The sequence below is a fragment of the Rhodnius prolixus genome, unplaced genomic scaffold (genome assembly GCF_049639745.1).
Source record: "Rhodnius prolixus isolate KJV_2025 unplaced genomic scaffold, Rpr scaffold_9, whole genome shotgun sequence".
Taxonomy (NCBI): domain Eukaryota; kingdom Metazoa; phylum Arthropoda; class Insecta; order Hemiptera; family Reduviidae; genus Rhodnius; species Rhodnius prolixus.
In genome coordinates, this window is record NW_027411604.1 from 8,150,077 (window position 1) to 8,171,767 (window position 21,691).

The window sequence follows — 21,691 nt, forward strand, 5'->3', positions numbered from 1 at the left end:
ATATTACGTGAGCGAACGATCAATGCGAAGGTTATACTCAGCAGTGGTTAAATCAGGTGACTGTAATACTGGCTTTGTCGATCTTTTTTGATGAGTTTTGTGAATAGTCTACGAACTGAATTAAAAAGTAAAGCCTCCCCGAAAAGGTCTATCAAATATTCAAAATTGAACAAATTTGTACATAAGAGCATCCATATCAAATTTCCTTACCACCAGGTTAATTTTACAAGAAGGGATAAAATACTAAAGTAGGCAATAAAATATTACCACAAGTGATCAATTTCTAACGATCCCCGGAACATTGACTTCGACACCCAATGTATGTATTTATTTCCACTATCTTAAGGATATATTAGCTTTCAGAAAACTGATCAAAATCGACATATGTATATTTAAATAGTAAATATTTAATAGCAACTTTATATTGCAATAAAATCATGTCTTGAGCTCAATCGCACTTAACAATTTTAGTTAAGTAAATTTCGAATTTGTTTAAGTTATCTGTTATCTTAAGTTCTTAACAATTCAGTCTTAAAATTATTTTTTTATATAATATTTTTATTTTGTTAGACTCAGCATTTTCAATGGGAAATTGGTTATTCATGATTCATAGGTCAATCTAACAATGATTAAACATAGTAAGGGCCCTCTACTTGTTTTTTACTGGGTTATAAATTAAATCACAGACGAAATACCCAGTGGTAACTAACAAGCGAGCTAGAGCAGGATTTTTAACAATTAAAAGAGGTCATTTAACATAAAAATTACTCGCGATAATAGATGCATTCATTAAAATACTATAACCGTTTCTACAACAAATTATTTTTACAAGCGATTTCAATTTTGTCAACATATTCCCTTGTATGTATTATGTAGCTACTACCCACTGATTATAAATTTTATAAATTATTGACTTATTTTCGGTTAGCAAAAAGTCAATCATTAGAAAAGTAGGGAAAATAGGTACGGCTCGATAATCATTGTTTCTTGAACTACCTTCAAGAAGGCTGTTTGTTTTTAAAATCGGAAAGAATTTCCTACAGGCCGAAAACTACTGTACGACTCAGATAAGAGATACATACACTCGCTTTTTAATATATGTAAACAAAATTTTAACAAAAGAAATACTAAATAAATTAAATTACATAAAAGCCGCTCTATTTACTCTGTTCTTCGAAAGAAAAGAGTAAGAATTAAAAACATATATTAACTAATTAAAACTAGTAATAAATGCAACAATAAAAGAAAATATAATTATGTTAATATTGTGCACATTTTTATAAGCAAAATTACCCCAACCACATTCAATATTTTCTTTTAAAATATTTAGCAAAGATTTATTTTGTTGATTTGCACAGGCAATATCTCTAATAATTTCAATTGTATAATCATTGTTATAAAACTGACGACGCTTTCTCAGCCACGTTTCTATCCATCTAAACAAAAAATAAATATGTCTTAAAAATAAATAATAAAATAGGCAAGAGTATAAAATATATAACATATATAATAGCATTCTCATAAATCTAAGAGAACAATATTAAGTTACGCTAACATACAATATTAATGTGAATAGTGTAGGTAACTTTCCACCGGCGAGCAAATCTTTGAGGAAGCAAGCTGGGAGAAACTGGAAGGTATTTAAAATTTCAAACTTTACGATCACCAAAAGGTTTACCCCTCAAATTATCTCAAAGAATCTTAATTTCTTTGAGAGAGTTAAGAAGTAGTTCATTCGTTGGGCCTTCAGGATAAGACCGGATCCCATTTTTAATTCTTTCCCCACACTATTCATTATTCGAAAAAATTAGTTTTTAATAATAATTTATTGTTTTCTGTTACTGTCTAAAACTGTTGCTTACCCAATTTGACAATCACAACTCCAGTGATTTCCACACATGTGTAAACCAACTAGAAAAGTCTTCCGTGGTGTATTTGGAGTTTCAGCATTAGATGGGTTGCCAATTGTCTTCAGATTCCCCTCCAAATATAAACTTACATTTCTCACATGAGGTAAATTGGTAAATATTGAAGTTGGAATATTTTCTACAGTTGTATTTTTTAAAATTAATGCTACTGTTGGAGTTTTTATGCCCTGTAAAATATTAATAAGTATTAATACTTGGTTATGACAAAAAAAAAGTTGTGAATATCAGCTTCCCTTATTCGCCATGTGATGGAAAAAACCCTTTGGTAATGAAATAGTAAATAGAAAGGGATTTTTTGGTGAAAAAGGGCTAAGAAGTAGGAAAAATGTTACAGAGTAACTTGATATTTAAGATTATCTAGACGAAGCTGGACTGCAAAAATTTTTATATAAAGATAGGCCCTATCAAAGAATTTTAGGCAGCGCAAGGAAACCTTTGCACTTCACGAAAATAGAGTCAGCTAGTTTAAATGTTTGAGAAAATCAGAAAATAGCAATAATGAAACAAGATTTTTTTTTACGTTGCTTTAATTAATAATTTAGTATTAAGAATCTTCAATAAAACATTACAATAAAAACTTTACCTTTAATAGAAAATCTGGAAGAGACCTTATTTCTAATCCAGATAATACTATGTGCGAAACTTTTCTAGGAAAATCGCCTTGAAATTCAGGTCCGACGCCAGAAGATCCTTGATTCTGAAATAAAAATTGCACATTATTTTTGATTAAAGCTGGAATAGTAAATTCTGCTTATTGGATTTTGTATATCATTTTAACAAGGTCAAAATTAAATAGTTGTGTACACCTGGATTTGTCTTCAGAGATACAAGGAATTCCCCTGACACCTGTTTTTATGTAACACTGAGTAAATTCTTTATAATTCTCCATATTGAATGTAGTTCAATGATTTGTAGCCCGTTATGTACATAAGACTTCCATGGAGACTATTCAGAACAAATTGATGGCTGGTCGTTAATAAATCCTAAAGAAAACGTTTTCAGCTCTACTGTAATATCTGTAACCCTCCTTTAATCACAAGGATACTCAATTCCAGAATTAGTAATCAAATTATGAGAAACTAAACACCTTTCAAATACGTTTTCCTGTATAGTAAATTTCGTAAGGTTAACAGACCTATATCATTTAAAGTTAGGATTTTTATTAAAAATGAGGATCTTGTAACTTAATGTAAGTTTAGGTAAAAACTGGAACAATGGGGTTGTCTCTCAAGAAATTGTAATTGTTGAACATTTTTAAGTAAAGATCTGGCATGAGCGCCAAACTTAAAACCATACCTCGTATCTCAGAAACCGAAGAGCATTATTTTCTTTTATCCATCGCGGAATATTGAAGTTCAACACATTCTCATAGTTACTGATGTGTAATTTATTTAATCCACTGAGAATAGAAAGAGCATCTGCCTGTAATATAAAATAATTATAATTGTTTTATTCGGAACTCAGCAAAAATATTGAATTCAAGTAAGTAAACCAAAAAACCATTACTTATTAATTTTTTTACTGAGGAAAATCCATTTTATCAAATATTACAACAAACAACAATGATGTACATACATCAAATTCTTTTAGAGGCAGTCTTCTTATGTCTAACTCAGTGAGCTGTCGAAAATCTGTAAAAGTTGAATTTCCTAAGCTTTGTATGTGATTACCAGCCAGACATAATGACTCCAATTGAGGAAACACGGGTACACTTTGCAATAAATTAAAAGCTGCATTTAAATATTTAGTGTTGGTTAGATTATTATTTAAATCTGATGGGATGTAACTTATATTGTTGTGAGAGATATCCAGGGTCAACAAAGATGGCAATGATAAAGGAGGCACCTACAAAAAGAAGAAAGCTCAAATTTTGTTCACTAAAAAGAAATTAATAAATAAAATACATAACTCATTATAACTTTATAATTTTACTTACATAATTGATAGTAACATTGGCAAGATTTAAATGTCGTAATGTTTTCTCCACCCCAGAGAAATCTTTCGGTCCAATATGTAAATTGTTATGGGCAAGATTGAGATTCGTTAAACTTCTTAGAAAAGTTAATGAATTTCCAACATCAGAAAGCCTATTATTTGATAGGTCTAAAGAGAGTAATTTCTGGAATAAAAATAAAACCTTGAAGTATTAATTAATGTATATAGGACTTATTTATTCGTAAAAATTGCATAACAATTTATCGATCTCCAAAACTGCTTTTTGTCCTAGGAATTTATATTAGCTTCTATTTATTTGCTTTCCTGTAAATACAGTTTATTGCCTTAACATTGCAGACATATAAGGACTAGATGTCCCAAAAATGGAAGAAAATCACACAAAAATCAAAAAATAATTTTGATTCAATTAGAAAAACAATAAAATACTTACAGTAAATCTTGCAAAAGAGTCAGCCGATGGCACACTAGAAATTTTATTGCTACTTAAATTAAGATATAATAAATTTGTGGCTGAAGTCGAAGAAAATGCTGAAAGTGGTATTCTTGTCAATTTATTAAATGACAAATCCAAATTAACTAAATATGGTGGTGATATTATAGCATCCATAATAGAATATAGTGAATTATGTGATATATCGATCTGCCTCAAACTATCTAAAGATGTAAACAGCCCTTCAGGTATATCTCGCAACTTATTATGGGAAAGAATTAAAACCTAAAACAGAAAAAATAAAGGAGCAAAATTATAACTCATTTTAACTATCTTAGTAGAATAACCACCTTAGAATAAGTACAATCTCATCAAAGTAATGAAAAAACTGACCGAACATGATGCATGATTAATGATGACTCCAAAACATGTAATTGACTATAAAATGGAATACAAAATTTGTATTTTAGTATTCCTTAGAAAATTTATGAGGCAGCGCTCATAGGATTTTGTTTGTGTTTTCTCTTAAGTTTTGTTTTCTTTTAAATTAATTAAAAAAATAAAATTACCTGAACTTTTTTAAAACTTCGTAATGAATCGTACTCAATATCTGCTAATGCATTATGACTGAGATCCAAAAATTGTAAATGTGGCATATCTGGTATTAAATCTCGTGATGAATTATACAATGAATTGTGCGATAGATATAAATGTGTTAGGCTATCCTGTACTGGTAAAAAATAATTTCTGTCAATTGAAGTAATATTGTTGTGTGATAGGTCTAATATCTGAAACATTATTATTAACGTGTAAGTCAGAAATAATTATTTTCAAAAATATAAACAGATTTTTCACAATCGGAAAGCTCGTAATAACAAGATAGTGTTTTTTTTTGCTATTACCACAGAGGGTCTTTTGAAGAATTATTTATTATTGCTCTACATTAAGATCAGGCGCATTTATTAATTTATATTATTTGTTGTACGTTTCACTTTCCACCTAATTGTACAGTTATAATGTAGAGTACTTTAAACCTAAAAAAGATCCTGATGAAGTGCGACCATTTTTACCCTAAATGTAGAAAAATCATAAAGAATTTTCAAAGACTATCTGGCTTTTGCCATTAAAAAACACCTCCGCATTCATAATTTAAATGTGTCATTAATTTGCAAATTTTAACGTTTATCATGTGGTTCAGCTGAATAATTCTTCGATATACTGTGTAACCACGTCAGGAGAAGAAAAACAATGGGTATTTTTTTACAACCGGTTATTTCCTCTTTTAGCAACGGAAGAAAACTTGTTTTGAAATTTTTTGTTTTGTTTTTGTTTTAAGATTATGGCTCCAGTAATTGTCACAAAACAGATTGATATAAGTAACAAAATAAACAACAATTTGAAACAAGAGCTGTCTTTAGGAACGTAATAAAATATTTCTTTCTAAAAAAAAATCCACCCATAAAGTTGCATTGTCTTAGTTAACTACTGTCGCATGATTTACCTTTATGTAAGAAGGAAGATACTTCCTGTCAAAAGAAGAATTGTATGAAAGTTCAAATATTCTATTGTGGCTCACATTCATTGTTAAAGTCGACAACGTTCCAACCTGCCAATAATGATTCATTTTTATTAAATCTAACTTAATCTTTATTCGTTTTAGTTTTAAAAAATAAATGAAAACAAAAAATCTTACTTGATCTAAACTGGCAAATGTGAAATGCATTATTGAATTGTAAGCTAAATCAAGATACATTAAAGAAGGTAGATTTTGAAAAATTTCTGCATTTATATTTATAATTTTATTTCCTCGTAATACTAGATTGGTTAGATAGTGTAAATTAGCAAAAGCGCCTTCTTCCACAACTGAGATCATATTATCAGCTAAATTTATTTCTATTAATTTTACTAAATCTATAAATGTATTTGTTGGAATTTTTATGATTTTATTAAAAGACAAATTTATCTCACACAACTTGTGATGTACATCTCCCTGCAACATAAGTAAAATTTATTAACTTCAATAAATATAAAAGCATCAGATTTATTTATTAAAATTATACATAAGCATCGTAAAATATTGAGTTTATGGTTTCCAGCTAAATTGAGAATTGATAAGTCAAGGAATTTCTGGAAATCATATCATTAATGAAGAAGTCCATGAAACAGAGTGCCACAAAGGTAATAGTCGGAAGTGCATTATCTGAAGAATAGGCTGTTAGGGAAGAGGATTCAAATGCACACTTGCCGAATTACTAATTTAGTCACGATGGCATTATACGGAAAATTAAAAAAAATAGAAATTATTGTCTATTTCTCCATTTTTTTTTTTTTGCCAGGTTAGAAATACCAGATCATATTTAGGGCTTATGATGCCTAATTAACATTTACCAATGCTTTTGATTAAAATATTTAAATTGCGCTTTAAAATTTTTCTACTTTATACATAGTCGTGGTTGATAAATTTTTAACCTATGTGTTAACAAAAACAAAAACATAAAAATAATAATCAATTTAAATATATTAATAAAAATTAATTTACAATGTTAATTACTCAGCAAAAACTCTGATGATGACACAGTCCCTAGGTAAAAAGCTTAGCAAAAAACAAAAACAGGACTGAAATTGGCAATAATTTTCCTTCCCTGTTGAAAGTTACTGTTGACGATACGCCGATTCTTTATAACCCTTGGTGTACAGCAATTTCCGGGCCTTCCCCGTTCCGTGTTTTAAAAACTGTGTTTTTGTCAATTTGATCGAAGAGAGTCACTTGTCTCTGCGGAATCGGTCAACCATTTCCAAAGTGACCTTGAGCAATAGTTGCCAACCCAAAATAAGACAAATTTGTGGGTAACAGTGCGTACAGAGATGTTGGAGGCGGAACTTTAGATCTACTTGGCACTCTATAATTCTAGCATTAGAAGCAGACAAACTTTTATCCATAATTATTTAGCTTTCTTTATATTGATAAACAATAGTTAGTACTATTTTAGCTAGTACTAAAAAATTTATAACAGTTGTACATCTACATTCTAAAAGATAGAAACGAACTGATGCCAAATACATATATTTTTCAACGAATATAAACTTAAAGTTACCTTAAAAATGCCACTGTAAAGTGCGTCTATTTTATTATCATGAGCGTGAAGAATTTGTAAATTATTTAAGGTATTAAGCTCTTGCGGTAATTTCGTCAAAGAATTATGATTTATTTTCAGAATGTTTAGCTTTTGTAAAGGTTTTAAAAGACCTCTTGGTAACGTGGAAATTTTATGACTAAATGCATGAGTAAGTATCAAATTTTCTAACGAATGACTCAACTGAAAAGAAATATAAAAATTGTATACTAAACACATCAAAATAATGCCAATATTATCAATAGTTATTAATATAAAAAAATAGAACTCACTTCTACAAAACATTTGCTATCAATTTTCTCAATAGAATTATCTGTAAGATCAAATGTTTTAATACCTCTAGCTTGAGTAAATAAGTTTGCATTTAAAGTTTTCAGACCACTTTCAATAAGTTTCAAAGTTCCCAATTCAACTGAAAATACATCTAAATCATTTGGTGCTAAACTTGCTTGTGGTAATCGCGAAACAGATAAATGTTGCAAATGGAACAACCTAAAAAGTAGTTTTTATTTTATTATTTTAGTAGTTAAATGATTTTTGAACGATATTTACGCATACAATTAGAGAACTACATATAAAAAAAGTACTTAGGCAAACTTTGAAGATTAACTGGTTTGTTGGATACACCATTTAAATGCAATTGTATTAATTGCAAATTATCTTCATTTTCTTTAGGTGGTGTAGACCAAATCATCTCTTGCAAAAAGTTGTGTTCTAAATGTAAATTTCTAAGAGCGGTAAAATTCTGAAAACAAAATTAAAGGTTTTATAAAAATACAATCAATACACATCAATTCTCAAGAAGATATTTTTAGATGTACATATTAATTTTATGACAGGATGTACACATTTTCTGCCTCAAAAATATTTAGGCCACTTCAAAACTTCATACAGCATGTCATTGAGAACTATTTAATTTACTTAAAATTTTGTGAATACAGAACTAGCTATTAGTTTGAAGTTTTTAAAAACTTGCTATCGGCCCATTGAATCCCTTAGCAATTGGAATATTATTGAAATTCTGTTTGGACCTGCATAATGGCAGAATTTGTTTTTTATCAATAAATGCTATAATTCGAATCTAAAGAGATAGATACTCAACAGTATATCGCAGTGTAATAGATAAACAAGAATTATATGTAGCATCGAAAAAGAGAGCTAATGCATAAATCAAAAAGACAAAAGAGCACACAATTTTTGTGATAAAATCGCCACCGATAATCGTTTTTTTCGGATGAAATGATGCAATGAAACCTTAAACACCAATGTGCCCTTTTCTCTGCCCTACTTGTGTGTTCTCTCTTAGTTCTTCCGTGGTAATTCTAACAGAAATTTCAAGACTTGCAATAAAAAAAGTTTAAAACCCTGCTATCTAACTAGATTTCTAAACATAACACGAATGAAAAGAAGACAAATTATAGCAATTTTTTTTAAAATTTAATTATTTACAATCTGTATAATATATACAATGAGTGAATGGGAAGTACATAAGATAAATAATAGATGCGTGAAAAGCAGGAGAAGTAAAACGACTCAGGGGTAGCACTCTCTACAGGATATGAATGACAATGATGATTATGATCTTCAGACTGCAAGGAAGTCGCGGGGCAATTGACGATTCAGTCGGCGAGGATGATTGTCAGGAATGTCAGAGGAGGCTAGAGACAGTACAAGAGGATTTGAGCAAGTAGAGAGAGCAGTATGGAACTTTTGATATTTCGTCTTGGCGACAAAATTTATAACTCAAATGAGAACGCTACAAAAAAATAAAAATTAAATAAAAACAATAAGAAAGCTAATTGAAGCATACAAACGAGCTTAAGCTAGAATAGTATTAAAACAACAAAACTTACCTTTATAAAAGAATAATCAAGAGAAGTAATATTATTTCCAGTTAAATCTAAATTGTGCAAAGTATTTTCAAGACCATTGAACGATTCAGGATCAATTGCGTTCAAACGACATTCTGATAATATTAATTCAACAATTTTACATCCTTGAAAGGCATTTGGCTATGATACAATAAAACAAAAATTAATTCCATAACAAGACAAGTTTTTCAGTTGAAACAACTAATGAAAATAAATGGTCAAAACTAATTTTTAATGCAATAAGGAATCTTTTTTTTTTATAAATGTAATTAATTATTATTCACTGTTTTAAATGACTTTCAGTTTGTGTTTACTTTTAAGATCCTAAAAAAATAATTTCTTGAATACTATTGCAAAATGAGAACAAAAACAAGCATTTTTTGTGACTTCTTGCTTTGTAGGGCAAGTATTGTTTATATGCAACAGTAATAGAGTAAAAGATATCACTGGATTTAATGAATCAAATTAAGTAAATGAATAAAAATAATACTTAAATTTACAGCTGCCTATTAAAAGAATTAAAATAAAAGAAATGAACTTTTTTTAAGTAGATAGTTGGCTAAATATAATTTAACAATTGCCCAAAAGAGTTCTTTCTTTCTTTCTCCACTTTTTGAATTAACAACCAAGCAACTACGAACGGTTCGTCACTTCAAAATCTTTCTCTTAATTTCTAAGTAAGATGACATGACATACCTTAATGTCTTCTAAGGGGTTTCCTTTAAAGGATGTTTTATTTGACACATGAAAATTGCGCATAGAAAACGATTCCAGTACCTTAATAAGGTTATAATCTAATGATATGCTGTCTAAATTCAATTTACTAGTTCCTACTTCGTCGATGATTGTAGTAATTCTATTAAAACTCAAGTCAACAGTTCGCAAAGATGGTCTGTAAAAATGGTTTATGGATAAAATTGTAATTAAATTCCAGATAATACGCACTCATATCCACTACACTCACACCCTTAGATTCTTTTTTTTTTTTTTTTTTTTAATGCGCATAATAAATTTTTTAAGGCCAATATTTACCCAACATTACTAAGCTGCTTGTAGTACATCTTTTCAATTAAATTATCTGACAAATCCAAAAAGTGTAATTTCAATGGAGCAGGTGTAAATACTGAAGGTTCTAGTGAAAGTAAAGCGTTTCCACTAAGATCTAATACTTCTAATAAAACTAGGCTGGAAAATATGCCTGGAGGTAGTGTAGAAATATGATTGTTTGCTAAGATTAATGTTTGTAACGAGGGCGCAACACCACGTAGCTGCTCAGCATTTATATTTGAAATCGCGTTTCCTGAAAATAAAACGAACAATATAAGAAAATCACTTGATATTTCTAATTGTTACCCCAATTAAAAATCAATCAGTAATTTCGAGAATAAATCAACGGTACCGTAAAAATTGTTTTAATTAACAAATAATGAAACTCATATCCCCAATACTAGTGAACTTAATGGTAAATATTTGAATGTTGTTAAGAATTTTCAGCAAAACACAAAAAATCTTGTAAATAATTCAGAATAAGATACAAAAAATTTCCAATTTTATTTCATACCTTATTAAATAAATCGTATCTGTTTCTCAAGGCACTAACATTGGCCAGAGTTATTTCTCGTGAAAAAAGTAAAAAAGTGAATCACCGCCAATTACCAATTTAGATGTCAAGAGAGCTGAGTAAAAGCTATAGAGTACGATACAAGTAATAAGTTTTCAATAAATAAAAATTGATAAATGTGGACCCGAACTGGGGACTTCCTCTTACTAGCCCATGAATCGATACTGCATTAAATGACAAATAAGGAATAACCTTAACAAAACGAAGGGGTACACTAATTAGAAAGCGAATATTCAGGTACTTTACCTCCCAGTATTAGTGTCCCAGGACAGAGGATGCCTTGGCCTAACACAGTTAAGTGGCCAGGAAATAAAGTGAATTAATTAAAATGTCTCTCAATGAAGACTCACTTTTTCTTTTCATAATAAGGTAGCAATTTACAAGCAAAGGAATTCATAACAAAGGAGGAATCAGCCATTCAAATAATAATTACACTTGATAGCCAGAGAGTCGGAGCCATTCCTGCATAAGAAGTTGCTCTTGTACAAGACCGTAGTGGTGTTTCTTTACGCTTATCCTGTCTGAACTTTTAAACGGTGATAGGCAAATAATCTAAAACAAGTCCTAGCGATCGTTCTCTCGCTGGATACTCGTTATTGACTATCCAACTTTACTGAAATGGATGTTATCGATTAGCGGATTAAGAAAACATCTCATTAGTTCTTCCCATTAGCCTCTTGTAGCTGTATCGACAAGCCATTCTGCATACCCTGTGCTCAGACGTTGCCGTGTAGGAATGTCCTACTTGGAAATTTAATTTTTTTCCCCAGAAATAATAATTTTCAAACACAAACTTGTATCCTTAAAATTATAGGTTTGAAAGTATTTTTGGAGACGTTTCCAATTGTATTTGTATTATGTTAATGTGTAAAAAAACGAATTTAAAAAACAAAGAAATCTGTCAAATTACCTGTCAAATTTAATGTTTTCAATTTATTTAAATCACTAAGAGCTTTTCCTGGAATATTTGAAAGTTTACAATATGTTATATGTAATTCCCAAAGTGTCCACTCTAATCCAGATAATATATCTTCATGCAGAGTATATAGAGGATTGTTAGATATAAACAACTTGTACAGCCCTAGAAAAAAATAAACTCCATATAAAAAAGGCCAATATTAACAAAAAGATTTTGACAAACGTTAAGTAAACTAGAGATAAAACCCAATAAATAATCATTTGTTTAGTTATTGGATAAATTTCAGTAAATATATAAATTTGAATTAATAACTGTATGGAATAGTACAATCCTTTAACATGTTCCATGAAGATGAAACTGTAAAAATAATGCTAATTAAAGCTTTTATTATTCAAAAATTAAAAATGAAAACAATTGAAAATTTAAATTGCCGACTTTCCAAATTTTGAAATTATTCATATTCTATGTTTGGGGTTATCGCCAATTACGAACTCCGAGTATCCTAAATTTAGAAAAGTACAGTAAAAGCTCTTTATTCGCGGGGTATATGTTCCATAAATATGCCGCGAATACAGAAACCGTGAATACGGAATGGTAATTTATATGGGATTATAGGGGATACGTTCCTAGGTGACAAAATAAAAAGTTTTTGAACATTTTGATTAATTATCTTAAGGCTTAGGCAATGGTTTGAAGAATTTTGTAATTTTCTCTTGCTTGGCAGTTTTTAAAAGCTTTTGTTTGCAGTCAAAGTTTGAACTTGCCACTACAACTACCATCAGGTTCTTTAAAATGAGCGTAAAGATACTTTGCCTTCTCCCGGACCATTGGACCACTCAGGGGCACCCTTTTTTGGTTGCGGTCTTCGATCCATAATGGCAACGCCACTTCCATTTTTTCTATTGCTGGATCACGAACAATTGCTTTCATTCTGTGCGTTTACATTCTCAAAAACACCGATCGCGGCGAAGGCGGCTTATGTCAAAGTCCTCGGCGATATCATTTAACAACATACTTTAGGCAAAGTTGTAATAAGATCTATTTTACTTTTTTTTATTAGTCCATTTGACGGCATTTACAAAGGATATTGGGTTGGATACCTATTGGAATCCTTTTATTATCATAGTGTACTTCCGCGAATATAGGAATTGGGTCGCATTTTTTTAATCCGCGAATAGTGAAAACGCGAATAAGGAGCTTTTACTGTATTTCTTACACAATATGGAAATTTGTAGGGTTCACTTATTCTCTAAATATTCTATAAAATCGCACTTCTGGTCAACCGAATTTCTTCAGATTCGTCATTCTGGTCAAGAATATGATGTTTATTAATATAACACTATCTGTTAAAATATTAGATGATGAAAACACATTTAGAAGGGACCTGCTCTCTTCTCCCAGCACTGCATAATATAAATTTTCCTGAACAACGTTTAAAAAAAAATGATGGATACGTTTGAAAAAAGTAAAAGACGATTAAAGAAAGTTGTTGGAATTGTTTTCTATGTTTTCATAAAAATCACATAAAAGTAAAAATCGCCCCCTCAGTAAAGTGGCATTCCGATTTGACTTTGTCCGAAATATTATTGTTGGGTCAGGATACCAAGTGGTACCAAAGTGAAATACAGAAGTTGAACTCTACAATACCCATTTTTGGACAAAAAAGGCGTCATAATTTCTAAATTAAACTTTTTCTTAAAAGTACTAAAGCGACTAAAATCTTGATTTACAGCAGAAACTCAAATTAGCTACCATAAAAGAATTCAGCGCTTACGAGGCAATAAGAAAGTAAAAAACGAATAGAATAATACAAAAATAAGAAAAAAAAATCGCATAAAAAAATCTTTGTCCAAAACCAACATTAGTCCCAGTAACAGATATCCCCGAGAACTTTCAGCGTTTTCTCGAAGGCGAAATAAAGACTTCCAAAGAGGCATTGATCCTCAACACGTTACTTTAAAACAATATATTTTTGCTGAAATTAAAAATTGTTGCAATAACTCAATACTACCTCTGTTACAAGGAAAATAGAAAATTAAAACCAAGCAAAAGAAGTAAAACCATAAATGTTATTTAAAAAAATCTTAGTACCTGTCCCTTCTAGGAGATATGGTGGTAAATTTTCCATGCGATTATTAATTAATGATAATGTAAAAATTTTTGAATTATTCAGTCGTGGTAGAAACACAGTAGCGTCATGGCATTCAATCTGTCCTAAATTAGGATGCGGTGAAGAACATTTACAATAAGCATCAAAGTGGCAAACACCAGCAGACGTATAAGATACCCAAAGCATTAGTAAAATACTAAATATAATTAATGCATAACCAGAACGAGTAAAGGTCTCTAAATTCTGCTGAAAACAAACAAAAGAAATTAAAGCTTTAGATTTTAAGATTAAGCTTAAAGATTTTAAGCAATATTCATAGAAGGCAACATAAACATTAAAATATTCTAATATTGCTTCAGAATGTTAAATATATCAGTACGAACATGACAGAGTAAAGCGAAATAAAGATCTATTTTTAATAGTTTTATCTTAATTTCTTTTTCCTCGTTAAACTTAAAAGGCTTCTGTTATGCTGCTGACTAGTTTTTTATTTAACTTCAAAACTAAAGATAAAAATATAATTTTATTCATTTCAGTAACCATAAATAATTTTGTTCATTTCTAAAATTTGAATTATTGTGCGCACAAACTGCTCCGGTTTTAATAACGTATAGATAAATTGACCTTTCTTTATGTAGTCTACACCGTTTGACCCCTTTAATTAAATGACAAAATTAATTATACCAACTTTAGGTAGATTTGTAATAGAATATGTTGTTGCAAAATTAGTTTTTATAACATATAAAATTTATAAACGGCATTTATTAATGAAAAATTAAATTTTGAAGTTGTAGCCCCACTTTTAGTTTAAATAAATGTACGATCGAAGTATAAAATGCACTTTATGCATTTATATTGATTAATTTAGGTGTGTGCATTAAAGTTCAAAAAACTACAGAGAGATTATAGTCATTTATAGATATGTATTAGAATTTTGAGGTGAACTCATTACTTTCTTTAATATTTCTTCCCTATTCATAAATTTCAAGATTTTTATGTAAAAATTAATCAATTTGTTCATTATCATTTACTAGAATTTAAGAGCTATAAAGTTTTTATTTTATTATAGAAAACATTATTTTAAAGATTGTTAATTTAAAATAAAGAAGTAATTTTCAGAATAAATACTTAAATTTATTCGCAAGTTTCAAAAGATAGTCCCAGTTAAGGATTACCAAAATAATCTTATAAGCACATTCCCTAATTTTTTATTCTCTTTTAATAATTTCAAATAAATGTCGACGCTATTATATTGTTTAGAAATTTAATTGTAGTAGTATACCATATTTAAGTTCAGTACTTACCATTTTAACAAATACCATGAGCACGGTTAGGTAATAACTGTACTCAAGAATTGGAATCCTACACCAAACTACTCCAAGGCTTCTCATAATTGGATAAAAAAATGTAACCCCTTCCACTACAATTTTTTCTCTCTTTTTAAATAAATCTTACTAGTTTAATTTAACATGATTTAAATGTTTACCTTTAAGACTAGTACTTTATGTAAAATAAAATATTTCAGAGAAAATGAATTGAAATCCATTTCAACAGCAAAAGAACTGTTGCTCCTAATTATATACTATTTTCAAATCATATCTCTGCACTAATATTTATAATTCATTCATAAAACAATTGTACGAAACATTTCTTCAAATCTCAGAATTTTTCTAGCCTAATAAGTCGAACACTTGACTGAGCCCCAACATCCAAACAATACTAATTGCACCACCCACCAGATTATGCATTATTTGGATAGAAGATATTCTAGAGTCACTTAATCTCTATACTTACATCCATAATTATTGCAGAGCACTCTTCTTTTAAAAGTCAGATCCACAGCGTCATAAGAGATTTTAAGTGCTTCTTGGATTGGGTGTTTACACAAAAAGAATATATCCTATAATAATAGTGACTTTGAAGCCATTTAATTCTTTTTTATTTTATTTTTTATTTTTACAAATGGTATAAAACAATCACTTGCCTTTCCTTGATATGATTCTTAGGGAAGTAATTTACTAATTTTCTTCAACTTCGAATTTTGACTATGATAGATTCACTACTATAAATCGGAATTTTTGAGAGAAGAGAAGCGTCGTCCCAGGTCAGGCTTGCGCAATACTCCCAAAACCAAGGTTCTCTGAAAAGTTTCAAACAAAATTGATGAATCTGCAGATGCTAGTAAGAGTACCCATTCATATCTCTCGTAGGTACATATCGTGAAAACCATTAGTAAATTAAAAAAAAATTATTTGTCTAACAATTTGAAAATACCAAAATAATTGAAAAGCAAAAATTATTAATAAACAATTTTGTAATTCATTTTGTTAAAGAAACAATATGAACTCCAACAAGTACATTCTTAATCATCTATGTTATTAAACTTTAAAAAAAATATAAATAAATAAAATCAAGGACAAACTGAAATCACTTTTTGAAACAAACAAACAATATTTTTTATATATAAGAGATCTTATATTAGGTAAACATTTATCATATATTTTCGTAAACACATAGAATAAAACAAAATAAAACTGTCAACTAAAGTAAAATAAAATAGCTCAACCAATTGGCGTTCCAAAAGAAGGTAGTTAAGTAATGCAAGGAAAATATGCGTACATTACTTTAATGATTACGAATATTATAAGCTAATCTAAAATGTTCCCTTAAATATAATCTAGATTGATAGAGGAACCAGCTCTTAATTTTGTATTACATGATCATAAAAAATGTATTATTAAAATACTTGTATTTAAAATAAAAAAATAAGTATACATACAAATATACCTATTGAACTAAAAAAAAAAAATTATTCTCTTCTTGGTCAGGTTTCTATTTCATCGCTAACACTAAAAAGTTCGGCCCAATAATAATTAGCTTCTTCGTTCAAGGACGGAGTAATCGTAATATTTGGAAGTTCATTTTCACCAAGAATATGTGCAAAAGGTGATTGTAAGCCTTTATAAAAGATGCTTTCAACATTTCTACCATCTAGTTTCGTACTCAAAGTTAAGACCCACTGATGCGGTTCACTGAAAAAATAATTTGTATATTTTATAGTGTATTAAGCAATCGAATTAGGTAATTAAAATGATTAAAAAGAAATTAGAAAATTTAAAAATGGAGCAACATTCTTGTGATTACAGTGAACATTCATTTTTACTAGGAATAGTTGAGAATAACCGATACCAATTAAATATTTAACGAAACCATGAAATTAACGTCACTTCCAAATGCTAATCGTACGAATTCCTAGGTTTGGCAAAATGTCTACTTACTTTCCTAATCGACGTTCTACTAATGATACTGGTACATTTGTTTTAATTTCTTGCAATCTGTTCTCCACAAGCCATTCAAAACTTATAATTTTGGAATTGGGACCGGTATATATATTAAGAGCTGTAGAAGCAAGTGTTAAAAGGGAATCATTAGGGAAAACTATTGCTTCTTGAGTATTCCATATTAGTTCTAAAACACAGTGAATCTGACTAAACCACTGAAGCCATTTTTGTACGGACGACATCCAATCAGAGGTAGATATTTCGCTGAACCTGGAAATAATAATATCAGTAAATGTAACGCGCTATTTACCTTAACGAAAATGGAAAAAAATGTTTTTTGTTCTTACTTTGGTAGTTTTGGCACGTTCAAACTGTTCAAGGTAGCTATTTGAGCTTTTGAAAAGATAAAAAGTATTTCTTTTTTTAATTTATCTAATCCAACTTCTACTAAGTATTCTAAAGGATCTAAAATATTAGCACCGCCTTGTCCCAAAAGGCAATTAGCAAGGCATGAAATATTGCTAGAACTTACCTAAAATAAACAAAGAGATTTTTTTATTACAAAAAAAAATTATCAAAGCGGGCAATAAAACAAAAATAAACAAATCTGAATTTTTTTTAGAATCAGTTTAATCACTTTAATAAGTAATAAATTATTTTTTAAAAACAACTGGTCACGAGACAGTTAGCGCTCCTGGATTTACTAAATCCTCCTAAATATCAATCCGTCTAAATCCATTTTTGAGAAAAATATCTGTATTTTCTTGTAGAGTTAGATTTAGGCGATAGATTATTTTTATACAGAAAATAAACGGACTGAGCGATTCAGACCCATCAACTCATTTTGTTTAGAAAAAATATCAAATTTAACAGATAGCTTCACTTTACCTTAAAACTCAATCAAACATTATTAATAGTAATAAAATTTATTCCAAGAAAAAATAAAGACAAAAAAAACTTTTATGTAGAACTGAAAAACTTAATAAGGCAAGGAAAACCGTCAGCCAGGATTCGGTTTGAATTAAATTAAATATTTTAATGCTAAATAATAAAATTAAAAGAAAATGTATAAATAAAAATATATTGGAGATTCACAGACAGTTGTGAATCATTGTGTATTATTTGTCTACAGCTCCAAGCAGTAACCACATGTCTGATTAATTTGAAGCTAATCTGGACCATTCAGGAAACTGATATAGAGATCAAATGAGAGGAATCTCTCTCCACAAACTGCTAGGAAAAATGAAACAAAGATGAACGTTTCCTCCTAAACTCTGCAATTGCAGAGTATGTACTCCTGCTGGTCTTGGGGGAGTGCAAGGTTTATGATTGAGATTCATCAGTTCACTTCTCGGTTTAATACCCACCGCGTGGTAGCTATATCCCCTTGTGCCTTAACTACACCCGTCAGATCTGCACACCTAACCCTGTGTTGATCATTATTTTAAACGAAATGGATAACTTAAAATCAATGGAGTGATTAAAAATAATTTACTTTTTATTTTTTTTAAAGGTTTATTACCTTATCAATTGAAAAATGTGATTAATACTATAAGCAAACAGTCTGTTGAAATTCTTTAGATAAGAAAGTTTCCATATCGATGAAGTTATTCTTACCTAATGAATTTGGGTCACAGAATCGTACCCTAAACACAAACCATGTTAGCCCAACGTTCTAAAACGCTCTAAAGCAAGGAGAAAAAGATCATTGACAATATTAAGATAAGGTCACGATTGAGAAACAGATATCGTCAACGATTCAGCAACGAAAATAATGAACTCGCAATATATTAAACATGTCAAACTCTTAAGGCACTACAATAAAGCGCTAAGCGTCTCTGCGAATAGCTAAGAAGTGAAACTCTCTAGTAAAACCATATAATCAGTCCTCTTGAGTGAACCAAAAATCAACCATTTTCTGGATCGATAAGCCGAAGCTCTTCATTCCTCCTCTATACAGCAGAATTGTTGAAAAATGAAAATCAGTTTTTTTTCTTTTATCTAAAATGAATTCTTGATAATGTACTGTTTCAATAAATTAAAAAACAACTTAAACTTACAAAAGGAGAACTAGTTCCCATTTTTTTCAATTCTATGAAAAGTTGTTTAAAACATGCAGACAATTCTTGGTATGACGTACATTCTGAAAAATAAAATGTTTAATATCATATCCACTTAAGAAAAGTCAAGCAATTTACAAATTACTCACCAATAAAGATATACCATAGTTTATCTGTGATATCCATGCCTGGTCGTCCACTTGAAGTGAACAATTCAATAATTTTACTTAAAGTAGCATTGCCAGTAATATTACTACGGCCTCGTATAGGTTCTCTTAACACTTTACTAATACGTTTTAGTGGTATTTCTTCTCTATGAGTTTCACTGAAAGATTCCTATAAGAAATAATACGAATGGACTTATCTTTAATGAATTAGAGAAATGTTCGATTATATGAAACATCCTGGTTTAAAAAAAAAAAAGACGATTATTACAATTTTGTGGTAATACGATTCTTAAACATTATTTTAAAATGGGCGAAATATTTGGCAAAAAAAAAAAAAAAATTGGCTTGGAAATTAGAATACATACTGTCTTACCAAGTATGAAGTACAAGAAGGTAAAATTATGTTATTATCTGCACAATTATTTCTCGAACGTTCCAATATAATTTCGACATATTGATGAATTAGCTGTAATTGTCTCCAGAGAAATAATAGTCCGCCACTTCCTTCTCCAACTTTACACTTGGTAACCTTTACAAAAATGTCAAGTTATAAACTTTTAATTATATGAAGGTAATTTAATTTAATAGAAAAAAGAAAAATACCAATATAACTTCTGTTGACCGATTTAAAGGTGGATTAACTTTAAAACTATTCCAAGTAGCTTGTAATGTCGTACATGAATAAAATTCCTGAGGATAATGCTCGCAAGACCTGTTTTTTATGACATAAGTGCTTTTAACTTGGCAGGATATCTGAAATGTTTGGATATCTGTGATTTGCACACTTGTAATTTATTAATGCATAATTAAGAAACTATTCAGAAACTGTTCCCTTTAAACTACTTCTGAATAAGAGTAGTGGACAAAAGTGAAAAGGAAACACATAACTAAAAATTTCTTGGGTTAACATATTAAATAACATTTACAGCCAATACCAAGAATAGAATCCAGCACCACATTACGCCTGAGCTTTGATGTCGCTTCTAACCGCTCAGATATGGTGACATCTCACACAAGATCTACAAAAACTATCTTAAACATTTCATCACCAGACTGTCGTTTAGTGATCTTTTATTTTATTATTGCGAAATACAATGTCTGTTAGTTTATGGAAACTTTCTTCTCAAATTAAAAAACAAATATCTATTAAGATGTAAAATTAGATAATCACCGGTGGATCCTGAGCACAAGTGAGTCGGGCGTGTATTTGTTGTAAACGTTCAAGAGGTGGTATTTCAGCTGTAGCTCCTTTATCTGTAGCCCAACATCTTTTTATCCAACCATTAGATTTAAATGATGAAAGTAAAACTAACTTTTGAGGATTGTCACCATCGATTAAAACCCAGATGGGATACGCGTGTGGCAATTTAGATAAATTATATATATTAAGACAATGCCTATAAAAAGATAAAATAGTATTTTTAAACTTAATGAGCTTGAAATGTTTAATTTGTTCATATGAAGTTTCATGCTTAAGAATATTTTATGCTTTGTAAATTGTTCGATCCAATAAAGTAAGTTACCTGGCTTGACTGAGTTTAAGAGGAACATGTCCTTTTTCTTCGAAAATTTCATAAAAATCGAATTGTTCTACAATACTTGCAGTAACATTTCCAGTTGTAAGGGGTACTTCCAAAGGATGTCCAGTAACATCATTTTCTAGACATAGGTAAAAATTCATAATCTTTCTTGCTCAAAACTCTAGAAACGATGAAATCAAATCATGAGGTGGCATTAAAATATATTACAAAAAATTAGTACCTGATAACTCAGAAATTTCAGTACATTCTTCAGCGGCATTTTTAAAGATATTTTTGTTGGTCTCCTGTGTAAAAATAAATAATATAAACTTACAATTACTTACTTAACTTATTGTAACTAATTCTATACAGATTTATCAAGTAATAGTACTCACGACTTTATGAATGAGAATAATTTCATCCAGTGGTAAAAAACACGATATATAAGATGGAGCCTTAGTCAATTTAATTGACAAAGTTTTATCTCCTAACTCTTTTTCTAATTTCGATAAAAAATTCTGAGCCATTTCAAAAGTGCAAGTTCAATAAATTTAAAAGACCAACTTTTGAGTTTGATCAGATTCAAAGAAGAAAAACAGGGTTCAAAGTTTAATGTCATTTACAATATAACTTAAGTACGCACCTCCTATTTTGAACATGCTAACTGTTAAACCTAAGTGCATCAATTATACGT

The 21,691-nt window shown here is 29.6% G+C and overlaps 2 protein-coding genes across 6 annotated transcripts; both read right to left on the minus strand.

The window, feature by feature from the left end:
• Positions 1–641: 641 nt before the first annotated feature.
• chp (leucine rich repeat containing G protein-coupled receptor chaoptin) lies at positions 642–15,903 on the minus strand. Of its 4 annotated transcripts, none has more exons than XM_074128532.1 (19): positions 15,764–15,903; positions 13,951–14,212; positions 11,851–12,021; positions 10,352–10,619; positions 10,016–10,211; positions 9,302–9,460; positions 8,036–8,193; positions 7,721–7,940; positions 7,410–7,631; positions 6,008–6,304; positions 5,816–5,920; positions 4,884–5,102; positions 4,315–4,599; positions 3,865–4,047; positions 3,504–3,773; positions 3,225–3,350; positions 2,512–2,625; positions 1,863–2,095; positions 642–1,436 (listed from the first exon to the last, which is right to left on the minus strand). In XM_074128532.1, the coding sequence occupies exons 1-19, from the start codon at positions 15,767–15,769 to the stop codon at positions 1,211–1,213; spliced, it is 3,720 nt and encodes a 1,239-aa protein (XP_073984633.1). In that variant the 5' UTR covers positions 15,770–15,903; the 3' UTR covers positions 642–1,210. The 4 variants fall into 4 exon arrangements, 3 of the variants coding, with proteins under 3 accessions (XP_073984633.1, XP_073984632.1, XP_073984634.1); XM_074128531.1 differs by having other exon boundaries at positions 13,951–14,215; positions 15,764–15,871; XR_012458680.1 differs by lacking the exon at positions 642–1,436 and adding an exon at positions 2,735–2,911 and having other exon boundaries at positions 2,079–2,095; positions 13,951–14,215; positions 15,764–15,871.
• Positions 15,868–21,675, minus strand: Zwilch (zwilch kinetochore protein). 2 transcript variants are annotated; one of them, XM_074128535.1, is made up of 12 exons: positions 21,393–21,675; positions 21,239–21,302; positions 21,001–21,136; positions 20,649–20,874; positions 20,081–20,230; positions 19,851–20,006; positions 19,460–19,646; positions 19,311–19,393; positions 17,598–17,782; positions 17,248–17,520; positions 16,757–17,001; positions 15,868–16,109 (listed from the first exon to the last, which is right to left on the minus strand). In XM_074128535.1, the coding sequence occupies exons 1-11, from the start codon at positions 21,522–21,524 to the stop codon at positions 16,794–16,796; spliced, it is 1,800 nt and encodes a 599-aa protein (XP_073984636.1). In that variant the 5' UTR covers positions 21,525–21,675; the 3' UTR covers positions 15,868–16,109; positions 16,757–16,793. The 2 variants fall into 2 exon arrangements, with proteins under 2 accessions (XP_073984636.1, XP_073984637.1); XM_074128536.1 differs by having other exon boundaries at positions 16,749–17,001.
• Between the last annotated feature and the right edge of the window lie 16 nt (positions 21,676–21,691).